Source organism: Ictalurus punctatus, chromosome 20 (genome assembly GCF_001660625.3).
Source record: "Ictalurus punctatus breed USDA103 chromosome 20, Coco_2.0, whole genome shotgun sequence".
NCBI classification, from domain to species: domain Eukaryota; kingdom Metazoa; phylum Chordata; class Actinopteri; order Siluriformes; family Ictaluridae; genus Ictalurus; species Ictalurus punctatus.
The window spans coordinates 3,923,560-3,949,595 of record NC_030435.2 but is presented as its reverse complement, the minus strand read 5'-3'; the positions used below and the strand labels follow the sequence as shown (position 1 = coordinate 3,949,595).

The 26,036-nt window shown below is 41.3% G+C and overlaps 2 protein-coding genes across 4 annotated transcripts in view; one reads left to right on the top strand and one right to left on the bottom strand.

The window, feature by feature from the left end:
• Nucleotides 1-16,688, bottom strand: part of LOC108280769 (collagen alpha-1(XXVI) chain) — a 35,522-nt gene extending 18,834 nt beyond the window's left edge. The window contains exons 1-5 of one of the 3 annotated variants that reach the window (XM_017496157.3): nucleotides 16,289-16,688; nucleotides 14,557-14,679; nucleotides 14,167-14,264; nucleotides 2,171-2,232; nucleotides 1,119-1,245 (exon numbers count right to left, since the gene is read on the bottom strand). In XM_017496157.3, the coding sequence (XP_017351646.1) occupies nucleotides 1,119-1,245; nucleotides 2,171-2,232; nucleotides 14,167-14,264; nucleotides 14,557-14,679; nucleotides 16,289-16,458 (580 nt within the window). In that variant the 5' untranslated portion in view covers nucleotides 16,459-16,688. Of the gene's footprint in view, nucleotides 1-1,118; nucleotides 1,246-2,170; nucleotides 2,233-14,166; nucleotides 14,271-14,556; nucleotides 14,680-16,288 lie in introns of all 3 variants that reach the window. The other 2 variants (XM_017496154.3, XM_017496156.3) reach the window with 2 other exon arrangements.
• A 2,918-nt stretch (nucleotides 16,689-19,606) lies between these two features.
• Nucleotides 19,607-24,948, top strand: srprb (SRP receptor subunit beta). Its single transcript, NM_001201223.2, is given in 7 exon segments — nucleotides 19,607-19,797; nucleotides 20,167-20,261; nucleotides 20,369-20,446; nucleotides 20,545-20,627; nucleotides 21,395-21,531; nucleotides 23,854-23,908; nucleotides 24,444-24,948. Coding segments are annotated over 7 exon segments (795 nt in total). The 5' UTR covers nucleotides 19,607-19,652; the 3' UTR covers nucleotides 24,646-24,948.
• Nucleotides 24,949-26,036: the final 1,088 nt, after the last annotated feature.

The following is a 26,036-nucleotide window of genomic DNA, read 5'->3' as shown; positions in this document are numbered from 1 at the left end:
TCGAACAGGGTTGCCAGATCTAAAATTTCCAGCCAAACTACAACTCACAAACTGCACAGAGACCTGAAACTAACCCAAAAAGTTTGGGCATTGCGAAAAGGACATGCATTTTTCTTCTTTTTCTTAGTCTTTGGTTGGAAAAGAACTTCACCGTGCAGTGCACGCATTTCTGATTTGCAGTATCTGCAATATACCTTTTTCCCCGCCATCATTGCCTGGTACGAACATTATCCTCTCCATAATCCTCCTTTCCCTCTACCAATCTTCACAATATATCTTACAACAGAAATGGTTCTGTATAGCGTAGATACACTGTCTGCACCGCACTTGCAACACACTTTCTCTTAGTTTCTCATAGGCTATGTTTGCTTAAATTGATCATAGTTGATTCCTTGCTTTAAAGCAAGATCTTGGCTATCATGCCTTTTTTTAAACTAGACCCAAAAAACCCAGCATCTGCGGACTTGCTCTTTTCATTCGCAAACTTGTTCCAAAACTATCCCAGTTTTGGTGTAAATAAAATGACCCTAGCAACCCTGTGTTCATGTACATCACATTTCTTGTATAAGTGTTCCTATGAGTAATTTATGAATAATTTTGTTCATATAGCGCTAGATATATAAGACCCACTGTCCCCCTGGCAGTCCACACAAAATTCTGGTCATTCGCACAGAATCTTAGCAGCTGAGCCTCCACTGCCTGCTTGAAACTATTTGACAAATCTATGACCTGACGGAAAACTTTCACAGACAAAACTTTGCAGTGGTTTGAATTGTAGAACCTTTGCTTATTGATACTCTTACTCTGACCTGCTTAAAAATTCTAATATTCGCCTGAGAACAAGACTTTTTAACACTTTTAGAAAGCAGGTGAGATTTTTCAGACACGAGACATTTTTGGCAGCTTGAGCCCTAAAGAAATATGAATATGCTTTATTCATGTCTCTAAGCACCAGCATTTATAGACTCAACATGTCATTACTCCTCCACTCCTATGGCCATTACTTTCTCCATGTATGTGGCCGCAAATCTCAGGGAGGCTCTCTTCTTGGGGTGAAACGCTGGTCCCTGTTAAAATGAGGGATTGTTAAGAAAAGTGATGGCAGGTGATTGGCTCACCTGGTTGCCAAAAAGGTGGGGGTCCCCTGGGGGTGGGCTCTGGGGTTTCTACCTCGTTGTCTGTTGATCTCTCCAGCAGAGTATTGATAGATGGAGGACGAGGTTCAGCCTCCTGTAACAACTTGATCTAAAACACAGCCAAAAGCGCACAACAAAGTCACAAAATCCTCTAAATATTACGATTCCACAAACTAGCTTAGAAACTTCACTGCTTATGTCCTACTGTCCACACTACATTACATTTACATTCATTCATTTGGCAGAGACTTTTTATTAAAAAACAAATCTGGGCCAGAATCCAATCCAAGCATAGATCTGAATAGTTGAGGGTTAAGGGCCTTTCCTATTAGATTCATATTCATTGTTCCTTTTCTGCGTAATATTTCAGAGAAAGTTGCATTAAAAGCACTAATGAGAAGTTATTATAAAAAACTTGATTAGATCAATGTACTGGGAAAAAAATGAATTAGTTAAAGTAGTAAAGGGTCTGAGACTAAACACGGATGTCAGCTGATTAAAAAACACTTCTGAACTACCTTTAAAACAGTTTAGCAAAAAGCCATTAGGATCGGATGTGTTTTATTTAAATATAAGGCAGTAATCTGCTATTTTAAGAATAGTATAACGCTGCTCGATTCTATCACAGTTCTTACTTTTAGAAATTATTATCTCTGAACAGGCCTAGGAACATAGCGCCAATACTGTCCATATGACAAAAAAGTGGGGTGAACCCCCCCCCCAAAAAAAAACAAACAAACAAACAAACAAAACAAAACAAAAACAAATAAAATATGATGTAAGAAAATGATGACAGTAGCAAAGAGAAAGGAAAACAGTAAGCTGTCTATGAAATAAGTTAGGGATGAAGTTAAAAACATAACAAATGTGGACAAGCGTCCTTTTTTGTTTGATTTTATGCGCCGAAAATCTCGGCCAAAACTGGTAACTTCTGCTAACCTAAACATATTTAATCGATTTAGCTTGTTTTAACTAGGCTTGAGGGAAGGCAGGAAATACTTTGCTCATATCGTAGATGATTTCATTGCTCTTACCTTACTCTCAAGGTTGTTCAGGCGATTGTTCAGATCATTGTAACCCGTACAGTTCATACATTCTGCATGAGAGATGAAAAGAGTCATTTTTTTTAAAAACACCTTTGATCAAAATGTTCCACAGAGGCAAATAAAAAGAAGATCTGTTTGATCTGTCATGCTTTTATGGAAATATCAGTTAGCTATCGTATAATATGCACTTAAACACACAGACACTACATATATATATATATATATATATATATATATATATATATATATATATATATATATATATATATATATATATATATATATGCAGGGACATTAATTGGATGGGATCTCAGGGAACATTGTTCAGAAATTAGCGGTAGTGAGTTGGCAGCTGAAGTATACCAGAGTGCCAGCAGATGAATGCCTTGAACGAGTCCCCCGAGTGAATGCATTGCTGAAACAACAAATTACGACTCGTTACTGTATTATCCCAGCACTAAATCATCCCATTCGTCAGGAGCTCAAGGTCTGACACACCTACAAGTACGGACAGGCTTTCTCTTCTCCTTCACTTCCTCCCCTGTCACTGTCATTATTTACTGCTCCATCGCTTTCTTAACTTCCGAGCGCTTGTTTTCTGTCTGTCTGCCTCATGGCAGTTTCCCTGCTGTGTACCCATATGCTAGGAGGACACAACGCCCCACAATGTGCCAGCCTGGCCAACACCATGCATTCTAGATGTCAGATGCCAAGGTGCTAGCCAGAGCGAACCAAATACATTGCATAAACAACTGATAAAAAAGTAGTTAGGTAACTAGCATAACCACTTTCCTACCATTTTCTGGATAAACACTTCTTTTGTAGCTGAGCCTGCAATGAAAACAAGTCTTTCAAACAATCCTCTTTATAACAATAATCAAATGAAGAGAGGCTAAAAGACAAGTTCTGGATACTTCTGGCATCCTGCCCAGTACAGCTATTTCCAGAGGATTCATCTTCAGTATGGATTGGTTTGGTCTATAACCAAGGGGACTACACAATGATTGGTCTGGATGTGGTGTAGAAAGCCCAAAGAGGCCATAAGAACCAAGTCGTAAGGAGGAGTCCGGATTTCCGTCTGGGAGGGTTTAATTACATGGGTAGAAAAAAAACAAGTTCCTTAGGGTGGGTATTGAAAAAAAAGGAGGGGGGGGGGGGGGTCTGGTTGCTAGCTCAGTGTTTACTAACCTGAACCTGAAGACCAGCATTGCATCTATGAGGCTTACAGTCTATACATACATCTGGAAAAATACTTTAAGACCACATGGCTGTTAAATTATTTTCAGCCCTCGTTGGAAATGAATAGAAGATATTTAGATGTTACACACAGCATGGTATGAACAAAGCCTGTTTAAAATGTGATCAAATCAACTGCAGAACTAGACGGCTCCCAATCTCAGCATTAAAGTAATACGCCAGCATTTTTTAAACTTACTCTTTATCTACAACATCTGCAGCATAACACGTGCAATTTAAGAAAAGGACATGAATCCTTTTCCCTCCAAACTCACTAGTAATGGAGGTCTAAGGGTTTTTGTTTAATGCCACGAGTAAATATTTATGTATATGTTTTCATGGATAATTGAAGCCATGTTATTTTTAAAGTAAGCTTTATATCTGTCATATTTGTCATTCAGAGATGGTACTACTTTTTTTCTGAGGGAAGAATTTCTCCACAAACTAACCCACGGGTAAGCATTATGAACCTAGTGTTCAAACCTTAAAGGAAATACTAAGACGTTGTGCTTTAGTTTTCACCTGATGGTGACTGGATTCCACAAAACCTTAGAGAGAGCGTGAGATCTTTATTCTTATCCTGTTGGCAGGAATGTAACAAAAAGTGCTCAATGAGATCTGACCTTTTGGGGCAACCGGAGGTGACACTACCAGAGATGACATGACCAGAGGTGATGCAGTGAGAGGTGACCTGACCAGGAGTAATGTGACCAGAGGTAACATGATCATAGGTGATGCAATGCGAACGGAGGTGACACGAGTGCAGGTGACATGACTGGAGGTGACACATCTAGAGTTGACATCTCTGGAGATGACGTGAGCAGAGGTAACACAGCTGGAGGTGACACGACCAGAGAAGACACAAATGGAGATGATGCGATCAGAGGTGACACGACCAAAAGTTACACGACTTGATGTGACACAACCTGAGGTGACATGACCGGAGATTAGACAACCACAGGTGACATGGAGTTGGTGCGAAGAGAGGTGACATGAGCGGAGGTGGCACAAGTGGAGGTGACATGACCAGAGATGACATGACTGGAGGTGACATGACTGGAGGTGACATGGCTGAAGATGACACGACTGGAGATGACACGACTGAAGATGACACGACTGGAGATAACATGACTGGAGATGACACGACTGAAGATGACACGACTGGAGATAACATGACTGGAGATGATACGACTGAAGATGACACGATTGGAGGTGACACGAGCAGAGGAACTTTATTCTGAAACGATTGCACAATTTGTAGACGCAGTTTTTCGCAGATTGGTGAACCTCTGCCCATCTTTACTTCTGAGAGACTCCGTCTTTCTAAGATGATCTTTTTATACCAAATCATCTTACTCACTGTTCCCAATTAACCTCCAGCTGTTTCTTTTTACTAACACTTACTTTTCCAGCCTTTTGTTGCCCCCGTCCCAACGTTTTTGAGACGTGTCGCGGCCATGGAATTCAAAATGCGATTCAACGATTTGCAAATCATTGCATTCTGTTTTTATTGACATTTTACACAGCGTCCCAACTTTTTGGGAATTGGGGTTGTACACATGATGATATAACATACACTTAAGCCTTCATCATAACGCGCACACACACACACACACGCACACACACACACCACAGATCAGACTCCCTCTCACACATAGTTGTGGACAGACTTCTACAAACACTTTCTCTTTCTGGATGCAGAACATTCCTGCTCACCATCATTTTGGGAAATATTTTCAGCCCATTTTCAGAGTATTATATTGGATAATTGCACCCCAGAGAACTTGACCAAGGAAAGGAAGAAATATACATTTTTAAATTACTCTTAGCAACAACAACAACAAAAAAGGTGCTGCTTCCTCAGAGTTTGTGATTCCCACAAATCCAAGTCCAGAAAAAAATAGGGTTAGGGTCAGATTTACTATACAGTGAAACGAAACGATTCTACGTACAACTGTCCCGTTTCAATAAGCTGTCAAATATATTCCCTCATAAGACAGACCCTGGCACCATTAGACACTGCAGCTGTCTTCTGGAACTCCAACCTTTTTATGAACAGCTGTTCAAGACGACAGAAGGCACATGGCTGAAGGGGTCAGAGGTTATGCAGGTCTAGCCTGGGAACTCATTTACAATCAGCCTACATATAGGATGACACAAAGGAAGGATATGAAACAGACATAGCTAAGACTAATGGTAATAAAGCATTCGAGAAGAGTCGCTGCATTATGGCTAAACATGAGACGGCTTCTTAAGGGCACAGACTTAAGGGCCTTATTCATAAATATTACTGATCTCCCAGAGCATAACAATTTTACCCATTCATCCCAAGATGCTGGAGTTATTTATACGTCCAAGTCAAGAGTTCAACATATGTTTTGGAAATGAAAACAGAGAAGAAAAGGATGGAAGGTGGGAGGACATGAGCAAGAAAGAGAGGAAAAGAAGTGGGGGATGCACAGAGGCGATCGTATGGCTTGGGCATACCGCCCGTTTGGACATTTAAAAGAAGAGAAGAGCTGAATTTCACCCAAGATATACATGGTGTGTGAGGAGGTGTGTGGCCAGCCATGACCTACGGAATGCTTCCTGCTGCCAAGTCTCTCCCAGACATCTGTGCTGTGTGTCTGGGACAGTGTGTGGCCGGACATGACTGCTCGATCGGCAGACATGCCAGCATAACTCTGTCCCGTCCAAGAAAACCAAGCAGCTGTTTCCCCTGAGCTGAGCAGGTGATTCTCTTCACCGTGCCAAGCCACTGAGATAAGTCAGACCTGTTGAATGCACACTAGTGTCTAACATCACAAAAAAACAAAACAAATAAATACCCAGCTAAGAGCAAAGTTTATTCGAGGGGTCAGTAAGTATTCAACAGTTTCTATGAAAATGAAGTTGTGATGTTCCCAAAATAACGTTACTGCAACGTTCTGAAAACATCTGCTCTAATAATAGTTTGCAGCACAATCTTATTTCAACTCTGCTCGCACAGTGTTCCCGGTAACATTTCTAAATTTGATGATAAACATTAAAACAACTTTTTTTTTCCCACCTGGTCGAAAAAGATGTATTTTTCATTTTAACAGAAAAAAAAGAAACGTACATACTGAAGCGTCTGTTCTATGTAAGTAAAGGTGACTTCCCAAATAAACGAGAGCTCACAGAAGCCTCTTTGCTGAGGACTGATGTTAAATCACTAACTCAAAGTCAATGCCCACCTCCACTTCCTTTCTAGACCATCACGTCTAATGTCTCACCAGGTCCGTGTGCTAAGGAAGCAGGCTCTGCATCGGCCAAAGAGCTGCGCTAAGTCTGCTCAAATATTCATCGGCTGCAACGTGATACGGTGTGACATGTCTTTAACACCACATACAGTACAGTATATCTCACTGAAGTATGTGCCGTATGTGATGCGACTACAGTTAACCGAGGAAATAAGTCCGAGTAGAACTGGGTGAACATGAGAACCTGTTTTTAAACATTTACTTTCCTCACTTTATTACAAAGTAGTCTTAACCGATGGAGAATGTGAAGGTCCATTTGCTGTCTTGAAGGCTGTAGCTTTGTAAAGATGTCCTGCTTTTCCAAATGGGAGATTCTCGTGGAATTTTAGTTTGAACCATTAAAGACAAACCGAAGTGCCATCGCATCGTTCAGTCAACTAGCATTATGGTTGGTGTCGAAGAAAGAAAGAACCCGCCATTTGACCCTCCATGTAATAATTCCCGAAAACCCCAAGAATACCTGCTATAAGATACATCTCTACAGGTCCCTCTGTCTGATCGACTTCCAGTGTCGAGCGTATTCAGCAAGCCAATCATGACACACACTTAATATAACTCTAGCTGTCGGAATGTCTGCATTTCAAGCCGCCTGGCACTTATTCAGCTGGAATGCAACGATTCGTCACGATGCATGTATGCCAAAGCCAAGATAACCTCTGAGCCTGCGTTTGATGAGATGACTAATATTGCTGACACAGACATTACGTCATAAATCAGACATGGCCACACAACCACTGCTTCGACAAGGCGGTGGCGAGTTAGCATGGTGTTCAGTATCGGAATTTGCCATTAAGACACAAGAAATGTGTGTTGTGTTTTTTTTTTTTCCCAGATTAAACCAGAGCAACCATGTTGTAAATCAATATCAAATGTGAATGTGAAATTGAATGCAAATTTTCTATAATATAGAAAGGCAGTCTTTAATCAGAGGATTGTGATTCTGAAATATTAGATTCGGTCTTTTAACTGTAGAAACGCAGCTGTCGAGGGCTACCGCTGGAGAAAGTAAGACAATGACTCAGACATATGTCTGACTCATGCCTATGGTTTTGGAAGTCCAATTTTAGCCATTTTCTATGAAGACTAACGCCTTCTAAATCATTCATTAAAATCCAATCAGATCCCTCTTCAGTGTGTGGAATCCTGGCCAACGCAAACACTATGAATAATGCACATTTTTGATCAAGAAGATTCTGGACTGCCTTTATGAGAATGACGTTCTTGTCACAGTTTTAGGACACCCACAAGCATTGCTCCATAAAATATTTGTAACCACTGGGGTTTGCATTTACTTTGGACTTTCCATGTTCAGTATTTGAAAACAACTAAGACTCAACAACAAAGTGGGCAATGATATCATGGCTGGACTTCGCTGAGTCCCTACACCCACTGAGGTTTCTTGGGAAATGATCCGTGTCCATATTTACACATTCTACTTTAGCGCTATGGCTGTGCAATAAACTCCTGCTCCTACAAGCTGTGGTTAGAAGGTAAGCTTCCTGCTCATCAAGACTGGACTTTGCAATACATAAGTTATTGGGTGGTGGAAAGCAGAGCTAGCATCCTGCTGTTTTGGCCTCACGTGCAACTTCAGTCAAAGATAAACCAGACAATTACGTCTATTACGACAATTACATCAACTTGGTTTTTGAACGCTAGTAGATCCTCAACTTCATCTAAAGGAATAATCTCACAGGCAATCACAATATGAGTTTGTTTACAACCTTGTACTGTAGCCCTGGAGCAGTTGGGGGTTTGCCTCAAGATCCAAACCAAGCAAATCCTTTACTTGCAGAATTGAGATCATTGTAGATAGTATTTTAAGATATTAAGGGCAGCCAATTTAGGTAGTTCAGGCACCTGATGCCCCTGTTTGGCTCCTGCTTATCCAACTGGATGGAGACCCTTGAGGAACATCCAGGAGTGCTGGAGAGATTATGTCACTGTTGGCTCAGGAATCCCTGATTAGGAGCTAGGATTTGTGGCCAGGTACAGAGAAGTCTGGGCTGACTACCATCTAGGCCTGTTGCCACCACCAGGGAAAGCCGAAGGAAAATGAATGAATGAATGAATAAGATATTTAGGATGACAAGACTCAAAGGTTCTCCAGAGACCATGATCATTTTTACAAATCTGTTCATTAAAGATTGACCAAACTGAAAAGAAGTGAAAGAACTCACCATCCCTGACCTCAAATTTCTCACTCTAAATAAACAGCAGTTCAACACAACAAGACGTTTCTACATTCCTGGATATGTTGAAATCCAGACACCAGAATGTTGATTCGTCCATTACCTTCAGGCCCTGGGACTACAATCTAAGATATCCATCAGCAGCTCGGTGTGAAAGGTGAGTGGGGGAAGGAGTAATGGCAGGGAAATTGCTCCCAGATTTCTGCTGATGTGTTCCATGCCATCAGTACCACACAAACTACTGATCTGCTTCGACATAACTAAATTCCATAAAGCAGAAAAATTTATGATCAAGTCCATGACTAACAATGTAGTTTAAACAACCAGTCACACGACACCAGGATATTGCAAAAACCAAGTTGGAGACATTCTTGCCAGACTCTTACAAGGTTTAAATGATTCTGTCCAAGGTAGCAGCGCTGAAGACAAGGGACATGTGTCAGGTTGCATTGCTCCGGTAGAGATTTGGGTTTGGATTCGTCTGCTTAAAATCCAGTGGCTTGCATAAAACCGAGGTCTAGAACAGGATGCTGTGTCTTGTAGTTTTCTTTGGCATGGTTTCTACGTTTCTTTTCAACAAGCTTGGGGAGGAATGTTAAAGAAATGGAGCTGGTCACAATGACATGCGGGGGGAATTGATAAACTAGGCGGGAGAGGAGACGAGATGAGCAAACAAGCCGATTTATATGTTCTTTAGTGTTTTAATAAGTTAAACGTGACCACTTACAGGATGATGGTTCAGCCAAGAAATGCAATAACGCACTCACTTTACGTTGAAAATATGAAAGTGTCCGATTCAAGTTTTCAAGTTCAGGTTTTCCATTTCAAATACCAGCCTTCTAACATTGACTGTCCCTGTATTTGTTCTTAGCACCTATGGAGGTATAAATGAATATCCATCATCGTGCAAACAGGGTCAACATTTGCATATAGGGGGGAAAAAAATAAAAAGAAAGCAAAGAGGTTCAATAGGGCTACTGAAAAGTTAGCTAAAAAGTTAGCTGAAAAGATAGCTAACTTTCAAACTGCAGTTTTACAGCTAGCATCCTCTTCCACATACCATCGAGCCAAGCTGGAGCAAATCGGGTCCTGGGCCTTAGAAATGCTCTGCCCCTGTGGAAAATAATCTTTGCTGGGGTAAAGGCAGACTGTCTGGCCCTCATTAGCATCAAATGCCTCAAAACCAATGAAACTGAGGCGTCTGCTGATCAATCCAGAGTGACTTTTCCCCAACATGTTCCAGTTGCAGCACCAGCAGGGGTCTAAGACGTTGGAGGGCAGAGATGATTGGATTTGTTGAGTCACAAGAAAAGTGGTTTTTGGTTTGGTGGTGTGTATATTCCTCATGTCCAGCATACTATTTCCATATCAGTCTGAGGATCTAGTTGCAACTGGTCTACGTCTTGTAATTGAAAGGTTATGCAAGTCGATTACGCCTTTGTATTCTCAAGCGTTTTTTTCATTAGAACGGACGGCAGTTGTGTGAGGTTGGAAAAAACGGCATTGGAACCTATTGACCCACTTTCTTTTGCTCCTTAAATCTTAATCCACACTTGTCTATCTTCGTTTATCTCTTTAATCCTTTATCCTCCACCTTTATTCGGGCGATTGTAAGACCTTGTTTTATCGGGTGATCCTTTGTTGGATTTATTTCTCTCTGTCGAGTGCTCAGCCGGTTCTTCTCATATGGATGTGATTTTCTGAAGACTTAGCCCATTAGTCCACACACATACATTTTGCCAAAGGTAAAGCAAACAATGAAAGTCTGCTGTTTCGTTCCCATAACCTCTTTCGTGTATGTATAAATAGACAGAATGTCAGGGACAGGTTTTAAACTTTAACTTACTGGACTTTTCTTTATTAAGGAACGTTTTTTTTTAAATATCAGTACTTATCTGTTATAGCTATCTTACATCATGCCGTCCTGATAAGACTTTTGTTTATACCTTATTTGGCTCGGCAAGCGAACCTTATTTACGGTAACAGCTAAATATTTGTCGTTTGCGGCGATTTCACACACCAAACGTCTCAAGCGAACTATCGAGGACCTGTGTCACTCTGTAACAAGATGGTTTGCTCCTTGTAAAAACTGCTGATTCTACACATGCTGCTTCTTTGGAGAGGAAATGAAGTGATATGAGAGAAAACAGAGCACGCTGGTGAATGTATACAAATACATCCAGCACCTCTATGGTCTTACCCCAAAGACAAGCAGGGTTAAAAGAGAAAAGAAAGAAGGACAGGGAGGGGGCATATGGTTTGTGGAGCGCCACAAAGAATCCCGATGGGGACTGGCCTATATAAATATGTGAACAAACATCAGGGGTTAGTGTCTGTGACCTGCAAAACATCTCAAAGCATCTCTCTCTCTCCCACCAAGAACACTCCCCCAAAATACTGACCCCAGAATTCTCTCTCACGCATGTTCCCATGCAAGCAAGACACACACACACACACACACACGCACACACACACAGGCTCAAGCAAGGCTAGGCTGGCATATCCATGCATTCTTAGTAAATCCATGCTTTACAACAGGGATATACATTTTTAAATTTAAGGTTCTTCAGTTTGTGGAAACAATCACAAATGTGTGTGTGCGAGTGTGTTTTATCCCCTTCAAAGAGCTAACACTGCTTCATCAGCAGGCAGACCTAAACATTAAATCCATTAAGCACTAACATACAAGTGCGTTCCAACAACATAAATGCCGGAAGACGGCTTGGCTTTCTCTAGGACAGGATCCAAAATCCCCAGGTGGCAAATGTTGCAGTATCTCCAAAGCACAGGAAGAAGGGGCACTTTGTTGATTGCTGCCATTTTGATTCCTACTGCGCAACAGCTCATAAACAAACAATGAGAACGTTTTATTCTGCAATAGCGTCGAGTGCATGAGCGAACTGGGTTAATGAGCTTCAGACACAGCATTTCTTCAAACAGTTTCTTTCTGCAAGTCTCCAGTTTAACAAGGTGATCGATTTTCCCTCTGTCCCTACTGTACACTCTTCTTCGTCTTACAGCCTGATATTTGTGGGAACAAGGTGTAGCCCCTATGGCTGCTTTCCCATGAACTCTTTTAACAACCGAGCGAGGAAGGATTTTACGTGCACCACAAGTATCCTTGTTATCATTCATTTGCTCTTTTAATACACTCCCCTGCACTCGCCGGGTTCCAGGATGAAACGTAGCGTGTATATGTGTGTAATCTAGCTGTGTGTGAGTGACGCGGTCTCTCCCTAGCTGGCTCACTCCGTCAAGCACCAAAAGGCCCGCAGCGCTTCCAGATGTTCTGCAGCCCAGACAGCTGGCCCGTGTTCAAACATTACGGCCTCCCCTAAAGCCCCCCCTACCCCACCCCACCCCACCCCACACCAACCCCCCTCAGTTCTGGGCAGGCTGAAAGTTGGGGCGACACAATACAAAACACTCAATGTTGTGGTAGTGAAGTGGAGTGGTGGAAAAGGTCAGTGAGCGAACCTAAGGCTGGAACTAGTTCTGAAAGTGGGTGATGACAGTGAGAGGATGAGGAATAGGTATGTCTGAGGAGGGGAAAAGAGAAGGTACGGTATAGATTGATGTAGGGTTAAAATGTATGATGGAGAAGCTATGCAGTGAGTATGTGGGGGGGCTGATATTCCATGCCTGTGGTGGATGATCTCACTGTTTTTTTTTTTTTGAAAAGAGAGACACAAAAGAATCTCGATTAAGGAGCGTGAAACCACAGAGCACTTATTACTGAAAGCCTGGAGAGAAAAAGAACAAGACAAAGTCATTTAAGCTTAACCACTTGGCCAAGAAACAAGAAGAGATAATGGAATAAGTAGAAATCTGAATTCCAACATACTCTTAAGAACTGTGTGCAGGATTCTGTCCAATCCCATACCTAACCCTCACCCTAATGAGTGCAAAATCGGATTTTCGTTCAGTCGTCCCTAATGCTTTTTTCTCTTCTTACTAATCAGCACACTATGGCAAGAAACAATACACCAGGATCCATTACTACCCCCATAACACTTTTAAAAACATTCAAACCATGGCAACAATTAACCAATGGACACATACCAACTATAGCAGAGCAACAGAGGCTGTAGTAAAAAGTGTATTAATTCCCTTCATATGATTTCAATCAGTACATAGAGCCTCCAGCATCCACAATGAATATTAACTTGGACAGAAAGCATTTTCTTCTCAAAGATAAAAAAGAGGATCACTGCTTATTCTGAGAAAATGCACTTCCTGGATCACTAAGATTTATTACAATGGACCTACGTGAGATTTCACGCTGCTAGCTATCGAACCGGAGTTCTTGAAACGTTTGTATGTAATTGAAAGAGTGAGGTTGGATTTTGGTCGAGTTTAAACATATTAGCCAGTGACAGCTGGTCGTGATATTAGATATAAGGGCTAAAATCAATAGCTTAACAATGACACTATTAGTGTTGAGAAATGTATTATATACCGAGGCCTCGTCGATGGCATAATAAGAATGTTGTCGGGGATTTTTTATGTTGTATTTTCTGATTTTTTAAAAATTAAATTAAAGTGTCTCAAGTCTGCAATGCTCGAATGGGCTCATGCCGTGTTTCCTCCAAATACCAAACATGGTAAAAAGAAAAATTGTAACTGTATCATTTAAACACACACACATACACACACACACACACACACACACACACACACACACACACACACAAAACCTAGGGTTTCATCACATCTTCCTTTTCATGTAATACATACTTTGCTTGGACAATATTTGCTTATTCTATGTACTTTATCCTCCAAAGACATTTTTGGAGAAGAAACGGAGTAGAGAAGATAGAGTAAATAATCCACCATGTTCATGTTCATGTTCATTACAACCACGACTGTACGCACCTTCTCAGTCACTGCTAATGACGTATTATGGATGTGTCAGCATTTGGAGATCAAAATCTTGTGGGCGTGTCACTCTGTAATCCCCTGACATTTATAGGCTACAGTCTCGGCTAAAAAGAAATAAGCCCCAGCATCACTTCTTTATATCATTCTGTGTAATTTTTCTAATGACCATTGGTGGTGCTCTTGTTCTTGGTTGCACAAAAGTACATAATAATCTGATAATCTGATTTAATGCATTCAATAACAGCAAATAATCTGATATGGAGGTACTGATGCCATGCCCCCCCATACCCCCCCCCCAAGAATCTTGAGAATTGATTCTAATTTTGTGAGGGACCATACTGAAAGAATTACATGCCAGAAAACGGTTCATTATTTATTAATTTTTTTTACATACCTACACTGCAGTCACTTCCCAGGAAGCCGGGACAGCACCTCCATTCGAGCGCCGTCACCTGTCGGTAGGCCACCTTATACGAAGGCCTAATCAGAGTCCTGTAACTGCCAGTGTAAAGAAATCAGCATTGTATAAGCATTCCAGCATTTGCATTCTGATGCATTGCGGGATTCGAGTCACATTTCTTGCAACGGTGGCTTTGGATTGTCATAGAGCGGTTTATAGTTTCAAAATCTGATTCTACCGTAACATGAGCCGACCTCTCATTTGTCTCAACGGAACTGTCTGTAGTTTGGCATTTAGTGTTCAAAGAGAATGCAATTTCTGGAAATTTAGACACCTGGAAAGCACTAAGCAGATACACGAAAGAGCAATGATACAGGTTCATACCTGATGACTTTGGAGCAGTGTCCTGGCCATCGACAGCCTTGGTACACCCTCTGCACCGTCGTCTCTGTGCCGTTATGCACCTGGCATGTAACCGTCTTCGATACCGTGTACTGGCACCAGTTCCTGGAATAAAGTGAAAGAGCTCGCATGACAGAAATAAGGATGAGTCCATTAAAGCACAAGCAGCTTCAGCATTCCACATTTTTAACATGTTCTCAAACCAGCAGCCATGGGAACTGTTGGTCTGCGTTTCTAGGCTGGTTTTGGTTAGATTGGGGGGGGGGGGGGGGGGGGCGTGTGGACGATAATGGACTTGGCCGGTGAACAACATTTGGGTTGGACTGCCCTGATTTGGTCAGGTTCTTTTTTTCAAAATATAACATTCATAAATTCCATTGCTTAATCATGCAACTGAAAGTGAACAAATGCTCGACATATGCAAGCGTTCACCACAATATTGACTGACGCTTCAAAGATTATGCTGGAGCAGCATGGCCAGAAAGATAAAAAATTATTGCTCTGGTTATTGTTCGGGGGTTATGGGCATGGACGGTAGAAATGTGCTGTACTTAGAACTTGGAAAATAAAACGACCTCCGAGATGGAAAAGTGGAAAAGTCGGAATTCCCAACATCCACCTTGCCCGAGTTGATATACAGTAAACACACCTGAGGTCACAACAACATGGGAACACACGGTCACCAGTACACAGATTTCCTTCTGCATCAATTTCTACTTGATTTTTTTTTTTTTTTTAAAAAAGGTGAAACAATGTTTTAAGTAAAGTTTTGTAAAGTATTTCTATTGAGTTCAGCCCAATTTATTCATGCAATAAGACCACTGACTGATCAATTTTAATGAGCATACTGTACACGAAGACCTACATTATACTCTACATCATTTTCTTCCCTAACTTTCATCTTGAAACTTTCTGTTTCCCCCCCAAAAAAACTTTGTGCTACGTTCTCAAGTAACTTTAATGCAGTCCAGAACTTGGATTTCTGTCAGACTTAAGTTGTAACATCGAATGGCTTTGCGTATTCACTACTTGAGCTTATGAGACTCTGGCACTGACTTGGATTCGCTCCAACATTTTTTCCTGAATGTTGCAGACATATCTATATAGATCATCTTTACACTAAGAACTCAGATTGTTTATTTACTATGTTGGAAATAACGGTATTGAATCGTACTTTTCCTTGGTACCATCAAGGATACATGCTTTACCTGGGAAGGTGCACGTGGTGTGCCTTTAATGAACTTTTAAAAAGTAAACATGTCACCCAGATGTGTAGTTTAAATGATTTTAAAAGATGTACTATATTCATGATTCCTTCTGAAGGTACAGAAGATGTACTCTAGATGGTACCAACCTAGTAACAAGGAAAAGTAGCATTTATTTTTGAGAGTGTAAAGCAAATCACCATCAATACAGGAATGTCGGTGTGAGACTCAGCTTGGACTTAAAACAACAACAACAACAACAACAACAACAACAACAACAACAACAACAGATGTGTACTTGTAGGTTACAACACTGTGACTACTTTTTCAATCTCTGCATTGCTTTGAGTGGATTTTGTAGGCTGGATTTAATTAGGAGAAATCTGGCAACCCCGCCAAAGGCAATCGTATATGCCAATTTATGTGGAATTCTAAGAAAGAAAGGCTTGAAGTTATTATGTTAGTGCTTCATATGTGCGGATAATAATAAAGCTGAGCGCGTTTCTTACCTGCGCTGAGAGCTGATGCCTGCAGCCGGGGGTCCAGCGACGCTTTGTTCTGAGCTCACATGCTGCAGTGTGAGTCCAGGGAACGGGTAGATGAAACCGGTACCGAAACAAAGTCCAGCGGAGGATATGAAGAAGAGACACAGAGCGCTCCAGAACGCGCAGCGCGCCATCGCTCCGAGGTTCAGCTCAGTGCCACTGCGACGCGCAGGCACACACACATCCGCACTGGAAGAATCAGATACCCACAATGTGTATACAACTGTATAGCGAGGCTCTCACACCACAAAGGAAGGAATCATGCAGATGTCTGAAAACCTAAAAGCTGGTGATGTTCTCACACCACACCCACTTTCTCAGCTAGACCTCCTGAGTGGATTGAAGTGGCTCTGTAAATGGTTGGAGAGTGCGTAATGACGCACCGACTTCACACAAGCAGTACACTCAAGGGGAAAGAAAAAAAAAATAGGTGAAATGTAGAACCCTAAGGACTCCACATAGGATACATCAGGAGGAATCAGTGCAGAACCCCACAGCAAAGGGGTTTATCATCAGATTGGGTTGGCAGTCAAAATAAATAAATAAATATTTTTAGAAAGAAGTTTCTCAAGAGACACTAGGGGGTTCTCAAACTTTTTACAGCCAGGAACGTTTTCAACTGTGAAAACAAATAAGAAAAGAAAAGAAAGAAAGAACTAACGGACTAACTAGCTAACTAACTATCCAACTAAATGAATAAATATGTTTTTTTTAAAAACTTCATACTTTGCAACTCTTCCAAAAAATTGAAGCACTTTATTTAAATATGGGCTTATCTATCTGTCTATCTGGAGCCTGGAGCCTATCCCAAGAAACTCGGGGGACATGGCAGAGGGACACTCTGGACAGGGTGCCAACCCATCGCAGGGCACAATCGCACACACCCATTCACGCAGTACAGACAATTTGGAAATGGCAACCAACGCCTACAACGCACGTCTTTGGACTGCGGAAGGAAATCAATTACACGGAGGAAACCCCCGAAGCACAGGGAGAAAATGCAAACTCCTTGCACACAGGGCGGAAGCAGGACTCAAGCCCACAACCATGGAAATGTGAGGCAAGTGTGCTAACCAGCAAGCTACCATGCCCCCTAGCCCTACATCTTTAATGTTGCCTCTGAGATCTACGGCACCAGAAGAACCCTTTTTCTATAGAGGACACCAACTCTGGTTTGGAATGTTAGTCATTTACAACATCTGTAAAAGCTCGCCATGAATCGATGCAGCTGAATCAGGTGTGTTTAAGCAGGGGAATCTCTAAACCATGCTAGTCTACAGACATATATCACTTGATCAGGGTTTGCCAGACCTGTCCTGACACAGAGGAATTTGCAATTCAATGTTAAAAAAAAAAGTTGAAAGCGTGGACATTGAATTTTCAGATTTTCTTTGATTTTTCTAATCTTCCCAATCCAGAAGTTTATACGAATACGCAAGTCTCTCTCATACAGAAAAGCTCTTTTGTAGGGTTCTACATTAAAAAAGAAGAAGAAGAAGAAGAAGAAGAAAAAAACACTTCGAGAGTTCCCTTAAATGAATAAGTTTAAAAAAACCAAAAAACATTTATGGTTCTACATATATTTAACACTTTGGGAGTTAAGAATGCTTAACCAAAGAACCACTGGAAAAACCAAAGCAATGAAAAGAATGGATGAAAAACAGGGTTTTCTGCTGGTAATTTTTTCTTATAGTGAAACTTCATATGCTTTATGGTTCGACAGTAATAAAACTGTTAATAGTTTCCAGAGAGAGACAAAAAGAAGAAGATTGTCTAAGAGTTATAGATTTAACCTTTCGGAGCGTTTTCCAAGCAGAACCTGCTATAGAGACTAAGAACCATTAACTATCCAATAAACCATTCATTCCCTATCAACCAAGGTGATAATATAAGGTGATAACAGCCCATATTTTGGATAGGGGTTTTATCCTTTCCTAGCAGAATATATATATATATATATATATATATATATATATATATATATATATATATATATATATATATATATATATAGAGAGAGAGAGAGAGAGAGAGAGAGAGAGAGAGAGTGACAGGAACAAATGTTTTTCTGGTTATACCCCAGACTTACAGCTTTGTTATTGGAAAGGTACGGTTATTGACAGGTTCTTGAAGAAAAATCTTTTGTCCCTTTGCTGTAACGCGAAGCTCACTGTGAGGCTTGCTGATGAGCTGATGATTTTGATCAGCTGTTCTACAGAACAAAGGACTTCTCTGTAACTCTTAATGCTCTGAGCGGCGCAGTTGGTCTGAATCTGAGAACTAGAGTGAGGGTCTCCAGCCCTCCTTCTGCAGGCTTCAGCTCCAAACCACATCTAACACACTTGATTCTGCTAATCAAGCTCTTCTGGAGACACTAATTAGGATCTAAAAGTGGATCGGATGTTTTCGATTAGAGCTGGAATTGAAGTCTGTGGGAAGCTTTCGAGGAGGAGGGCTGGAGATCCATGCACTAGAGTTCAAGGCTTATTATGGATATTATTAATGCCTCAGGCATATATGTATTTACATTTATGTCATTCTTCTTGTTTATGTGGAGAGATGTTATGTTATTGTATTTCACATGACTTTTATTATTACTTAGGGACTGCAGAAGTAAATCATGTTTTTTTTCACTTGGGATAACTGAACTAATACATATAACAGACTTATAGAGCATATAGATGAGCATTTTTGGATTAGAGGCCTTGCTCAAAAGCCCATCACTAGCTCTGTGTCAGATCTGAACTCACAACCTTAAAAGTACAGAACCTTAACCGCCAAGCCACCAATGATCTGCTGCACAATATATAAAGAATAAAACACAACAGGGTGGTGCGATGCGACCGTTACCACACCATAGCTGATTATTTTCCTATAGCAAGTGTGTCATTCCTCTCGCCAATGGCTGATTTTCTTTATTCATCAAAGAGTGACAAACCATTTTCATTTTTATCCATTTATAGTTACATTTAATATTGTGAAACGCCCATTAAAACATCCACTTACATTACCGGAGCTATAAACAGTCCTTCACACACCAGACTCCCCCCCCCTCTCTCTCTTTATGAATTGAGCAAACATTATACAGTATAATAAATACTATACTATATTTTAAAAAAAAATCTAAATATATAAATTCTTACTTGTGTACTGTTTACAGAATAACAGAAACTTTTCCACAATACCTATAAATATACAGTACATTACAGTGTTTTATCTATTGAGCTGCTGTGAGATGTCTCCTGCGCATGCGCATGTCTGTTCCGTTTTTTAAGTACACGTGTGTCAGAGGAAGCGCCGCTGTAGCAGCAGCCCCGCCGGCCCCGCCATGGAGAGGAAAATTAATTTGGATTTGAATGAAGACTTTTCGTCGGAGCCATTTTTGGATGCATTCGTTAAAGAAATAACCGAGCAAGACCCTTCATTTCTAATCGGCGTTTTCATCGCTATAGCTGTTGTTATTATTACAATAGGTAAGCAAGCTAACTTAACATTTGGGCCTCATAGCAAATATATTTCCTAACCGTTTTCCGACAAATCCCGCCTTCTCGGTGATGATTGGCTGGTTGTAGGTTTGCGCTTGCGGAGTTTGGCGAGTGGATCATAAGCAGTTCGCGGATTGGTTATGAATCTAATGTGTTAGCCAATCACAGTGCAGGTGGCGGGATTTGTCGAAAACGGGTAGGGGAAAAAATAATGCTAAATTAACTAGCTAGTTATCTGAGAACAAGTTTTTAGAGGATTTGCTCATATTTTTGCCGCAGTATGTGACTTGTTTGAATGGAAAACAACACGTTTGAAGCTTTTGGCACGAAATAAACGGTCATGTATGTACATTGCAGTGTTTTTGAGATTTTTCTTGGGCACCAAGAAGAGCAGAAATGCAGTGTTGCTAGTTGGTTTGTGTGACTCTGGAAAATCCCTCCTCTTCAGCCGGGTGAGGAAGAAAACATTTCTGCATTTGATTTCATGAAAAAGACCCTCATTAGGTTTTGTAAGGGGGGAAATCCACCCAGTTTTAACGCGTTAGTTTTGTTTCTCCAGCTGTTGACAGGGAAATTTGTCAAAACTGTGACCTCCGTTACCGAGAACAAAGCGTCCTACAGAGCAAAAAACGAGAAGGTACTAAAGGAAAACACCTCACCAAGCTGATTTTATTTCATCTTCAGAGCTGAGGAGATGATTTTAACTTTTATTTCAATGCTGTTTCTTGTCCACAGGCTACCATCTGGACTCTTGTGGATGTTCCTGGTCATGACAGTCTAAGAACTCAGCTTCTGGAGAAGTTGAAGGATTCTGCCAGGTAGAACTCCTGCAGATGAACGTCCTCCAAGACTGTATACCTTTTCAGGGTTTTTGGGGCTCATTAAACGTGAGCGTAGGTCGTGTGTACGGTTTTTGTAGCATCGCAGAGGTGTTGAATGAGGGTTGAGGTCAGGGGTCTGAGGACATTCGAGTTCTTCCACTTCAAACCACGTCTTCATGGAGCTCGCTTTGTGGCAAACAACATTTGGTAGACTTTTCCAGATCAGATGTGTTTTTTTGTAATCTCCATCAACAGCATCCTCAAGCTCGTATAAATACATCAAGGCTCACCTGTTCCAGCGTGATGATGCCCCGGTACACAAAGCGAGCTCCGTGAAGACACGGTTTGCCAAAGTTGGTGTAGAAGAACTCGAGTGTCCTGCACAGAGCCCTGACCTCGACCCGACTGAACACCTTTGGGATGAACTGGAACGCCATACCTCCTCGACGTCTCAACCTGACCTCACGAATGTTCTTGTGGCTAAATGTACACAAACCCACACAACCACACTCCAAAATCTAGTGCCTTCTTAGAAGAGTGGAGGATATTATATTGGGAAAAGGGAGACTAAATCTGGAATGGGATGTACAACAAGCACATCTGGTTGTGACGGTTGAAACGTTCCCATGCAGTAATTCTTAATACGTCTTACTCCATCACTGTATTGTAAACTTAGAAAGGATTCAAACAGTCGTAATATATATAAAGAAAGTAATTTGTATATAGATGTAGACGAGGTTGACTGGTTGTCCTTGTGACCGCAGAGCGATCGTGTTCGTAGTGGATAGCGCCATGTTCCAGAAGGAGGTAAAGGACGTGGCTGAGTTTCTTTATTCCCTCCTGACGGACAGCGTGGTGACCAAGAACGCTCCGACCATGCTGATCGCCTGCAACAAACAAGGTACGTTGTCCGCTCACAGAAAACGGACGCGTCATCTTCGTAGTTTCAAAAACTATTTATTATTACATTTATTTTGCCTGGTGATAATAGAAGCACTCAAACACACTTTAAAAAAAAAAAAGAAAAAAAAAAAGTATGTGATACACAGAGCTAAAATGCATCACACAAAGGTTCTGGAACCTTTTTATGTGGAACCGCCACCTCTGTAGCTGGAGGTTTAACATTATCAAAACAAATCGTTTCAGTTGCTAATGCTAATCTCGTGTTACCGCTGCACAAATAGCCAATCAGCAGCCTTCACGTAATGTAATCGCTTCAAGTGCAAAGTTCATTGAATTCGTCGTCACGAAGCGAAGCCTACAGCATGCGTGTCACGGCGAAAAGAAAGCAGTTATTGTTAACAGAGATTCATTGATAATGAGATTCTAGAAGCACTTTTACGTGTCTTGGACCGGGAACTTTGGCTTGCCGGATCACTACACTCCATGCGTTCCACGACCTGCAGATTTATAAATTAAGCACTGGTGATGCAACAAAAAGATATGGTACTCTTTAAACTGTTAAATAACTTTCTGCATTAAATGCTCTGTAGAAACAGGTTAAAAATGCAGTTTTAAACTAGTTTGAATGTGATTGTACTGATGCATACAGTGAGGGGAAAAAAGTATTTGATCCCCTGCTGATTTTGTACGTTTGCCCACTGACAAAGAAATGATCAGTCTATAATTTTAATGGTAGATTTATTTGAACAGTAAGAGACAGAATAACAACAAAAAAATCCAGAAAAATGCATTTCAAAAATGTTATAAATTGATTTGCATTTTAATGAGGGAAATAAGTATTTGACCCCCTCTCAATCAAAGATTTCTGGCTCCCAGGTGTCTTTTATACAGGTAACGAGCTGAGATTAGGAGCACACTGTTAAAGGGAGTTCTAATCTCAGCTTGTTACCTGTATAAAAGACACCTGTCCACAGAAGCAATCAATCAATCAGATTCCAAACTCTCCACGATGGCCAAGACCAAAGAGCTCTCCAAGGATGTCAGGGACAAGATTGTAGACCTACACAAGTCTGGAATGGGCTACAAGACCATTGCCAAGCAGCTTGATGAGAAGGTGACAACAGTTGGTGCGATTATTTGCAAATGGAAGAAGCACAAAAGAACTGTCGATCTCCCTCGGCCTGGGGCTCCATGCAAGATCTCACCTCGTGGAGTTGCAACGATCATAAGAACAGTGAGGAATCAGCCCAGAACTACACGGGAGGATCTTGTCAATGATCTCAAGGCAGCTGGGACCATAGTCACCAAGAAAACAATTGGTAACACACTACGCCGTGAAGGACTGAAATCCTGCAGCGCGCGCAAAGTCCGCTGCTCAAGAAAGCACATATACATGCCCGTCTGAAGTTTGCCAATGAACATCTGAATGATTCAGAGGACAACTGGGTGAAAGTGTTGAGGTCAGATGAGACCAAAATGGAGCTCTTTGGCATCAACTCAACTCGCCGTGTTTGGAGGAGGAGGAATGCTGCCTATGACCCCTGGAACACCATCCCCACCGTCAAACATGGAGGTGGAAACATTATGCTTTGGGGGTGTTTTTCTGCTAAGGGGACAGGACAACTTCACCACATCAAAGGGACGATGGACGGGGCCATGTACCGTCAAATCTTGGGTGAGAACCTTCTTCCCTCAGCCAGGGCATTGAAAATGGGTCGTGGATGGGTATTCCAGCATGACAATGACCCAAAACACACGGCCAAGGCAACAAAGGAGTGGCTCAAGAAGAAGCACATTAAGGTCCTGGAGTGGCCTAGCCCGTCTCCAGACCTTAATCCCATAGAAAATCTGTGGAGGGAGCTGAAGGTTCGAGTTGCCAAACGTCAGCCTCGAAACCTTAATGACTTGGAGAAGATCTGCAAAGAGGAGTGGGACAAAATCCCTCCTGAGATGTGTGCAAACCTGGAGGCCAACTACAAGAAACGTCTGACCTCTGTGATTGCCAACAAGGGTTTTGCCACCAAGTACTAAGTCATGTTTTGCAGAGGGGTCAAATACTTATTTCCCTCATTAAAATGCAAATCAATTTATAACATTTTTGACATGTGTTTTTCTGGATTTTTTTGTTGTTATTCTGTCTCTCACTGTTCAAATACAACTACCATTAAAATTATAGAATGATCATTTCTTTGGCAGTGGGCAAACATACAAAATCAGCAGGAGATCAAATACTTTTTTCCCTCACTGTACTTAAACTCTTGCTCCTCCCACTTTTTAAATATTTAAAAAAAATTTTTTTTTTGTTTTTATATATATACAGACATCACCATGGCAAAATCGGCCAAACTGATTCAGCAGCAGCTGGAGAAAGAGCTGTAAGTGTTCACTTTTACAAATCGCAGGTTTTTAAAAACATTAAAAAAAAAATTAGTGTCCAAACCTTATGCATTTGATATTTATAAGCATGTACACACAATCTAGACTGAGCCTGTTCATGACTTCTAGAGCGCTACTTTGGCTTAATACCTGATCAGTACTCTAAATCCGCATTCACACTCTCCACACCAGTAACCTCAAGTCCATCAGTAGTGAAGCAGCATCACAGGCATCCATTTTGTTCTAGCAGTCGAGTTCACCCCGTCGTCGATTTATAATTAGCGGTGAACAGAAAGTCAGACGCAGAGCGTCGTGCCATTAAGTTCCCAAAGATCACACTTTTTCTTCATACTGATGTTTGATGTGAACATTTAACTGAAGCGCATTTAACTGACTTTTATGCACTGCTGCCACACGATTGGCCGATTAGACACCGGCATGAACGTACAGATATTCCTAATAGTGGACAGTTAGCGTAAAGCCTTCAGTTGAAGATGCGCGCTTCAGTCCAACCCTTTGTGTCCGTCTTCACAGAACCACCCTGAGGGTGACCCGCTCGGCGGCCCTGACGTCTCAGGACGGCTCGGTTCGGTCCACGACGCACCTGGGCAAGAAGGGCAAGGACTTCGAGTTCTCCCAGCTGTCCATGCAGGTGGAGTTTGTGGAGTGCAGCGCACGCAGCAGCACAGAGGATGCCGAAATCGAGGCTTTGGAGAAGTGTTTAGCCAAGTTATGAACCGTTATTTGCGGACAAAGGTGCACAAGTCATGTATTCGGATTCCTTCGAGATCTTTTACTACATGGCTTTTAGTCAGTATTGTTTTCCTTGTTTTATGTCGACTTGTACACATCAGCTGACCTAGAACCGTGCGAAAGAAAGTCTATTTACGCCTTGATTCGTGTTTAGTGAAGACTTGCATCCAAGGCATTCACAGTTATTTATTTAGACTACACAATCCATCCTGAACGTTCTAATTTAACACCATAAACTGCTATTTATTGTTTCACGGTACCACCAGTTTACTGTGTTTATAAAAAAAAAAACCTCTGTGTGAATTCTCCAAGCCTGATTCGTGCCTTAGATCTGGAACGCTTGACAGTGTAATTATGGTAACTCATCAGGCTCGAGCTCCTGCTGAAACCTGTAAATAAACAGTTTGGGATTTTTGCACGTTTAGCTTTTAATCTGTGTGTTTTGTTGTGTGTACTCGTTTCCCTAAGCTCGGTTCTATCCCACCCTTTCCCTCTGATTATTTTAGGTTTAAATAGCACTTTTCTTAGATGTGCCGATTGATGTATGAAGTACAAATCAAGGTTCGTCACTGTTAGTGTTACAGTCGATTATTCATCGCTCCACTTCAGTTTAAATCACTCCCTCCCAACTCTCCAGACAAACACTGTCTTACTGTCTAAGCTTTAATTACTCTAAACGTCCTGTAGGAGAAGGAAAACAACTTCTCTCAAGACACTTCAGAACAGAATGACTATAATTCAGCGCACACTCGGACAGGTTAATCCGTCCATTCGTCATGTAGAAATCCAGTGCTTTCAACCTGAATCCGATTTACCGAGGACCAGGCCGCTGTTCTTCAGACGTGGATTACTGAATTAGCTGGATTGGACTGTTGACTTTCATTTGCCAAGGCAACCAACTGTATGTACAATTCTCCCTAAGTACAAACGTGCTCAGGAGTAGGCTTCACGTATTTCCATCGCAGGGTTATTCAGAAGGTGTTTCTTTTCTGGAACAGCAGCTGTGAAAGTAGTCCTGGCTAAAAGCCAAATCGCAGGTCTATATTAATTCATTCTAATACGTTGTTTCTACAGCGACAGCATGCACCACATGATCCAAGACTAATAATCTGGTTTCACATACATATCTATCCATCTCTCTACCTCTCTCTATATATATCTATATCCGCCACGTTAAACATAACTATAAATGGATAAACACATACGATGCATTGTTCGTTAATTAATAAATGAAAGTGTTGTGGGCTAATTGGTGTGGTATAAAAAGAAAACACTTTGGGCAGGGGGAATAATCAACTTCAGGTTGGGAACAGTAATTCCACTTCTCCATCGAGTATTTTCCTTCAAGATCCACCCCATTGTGTATGGGTCTTT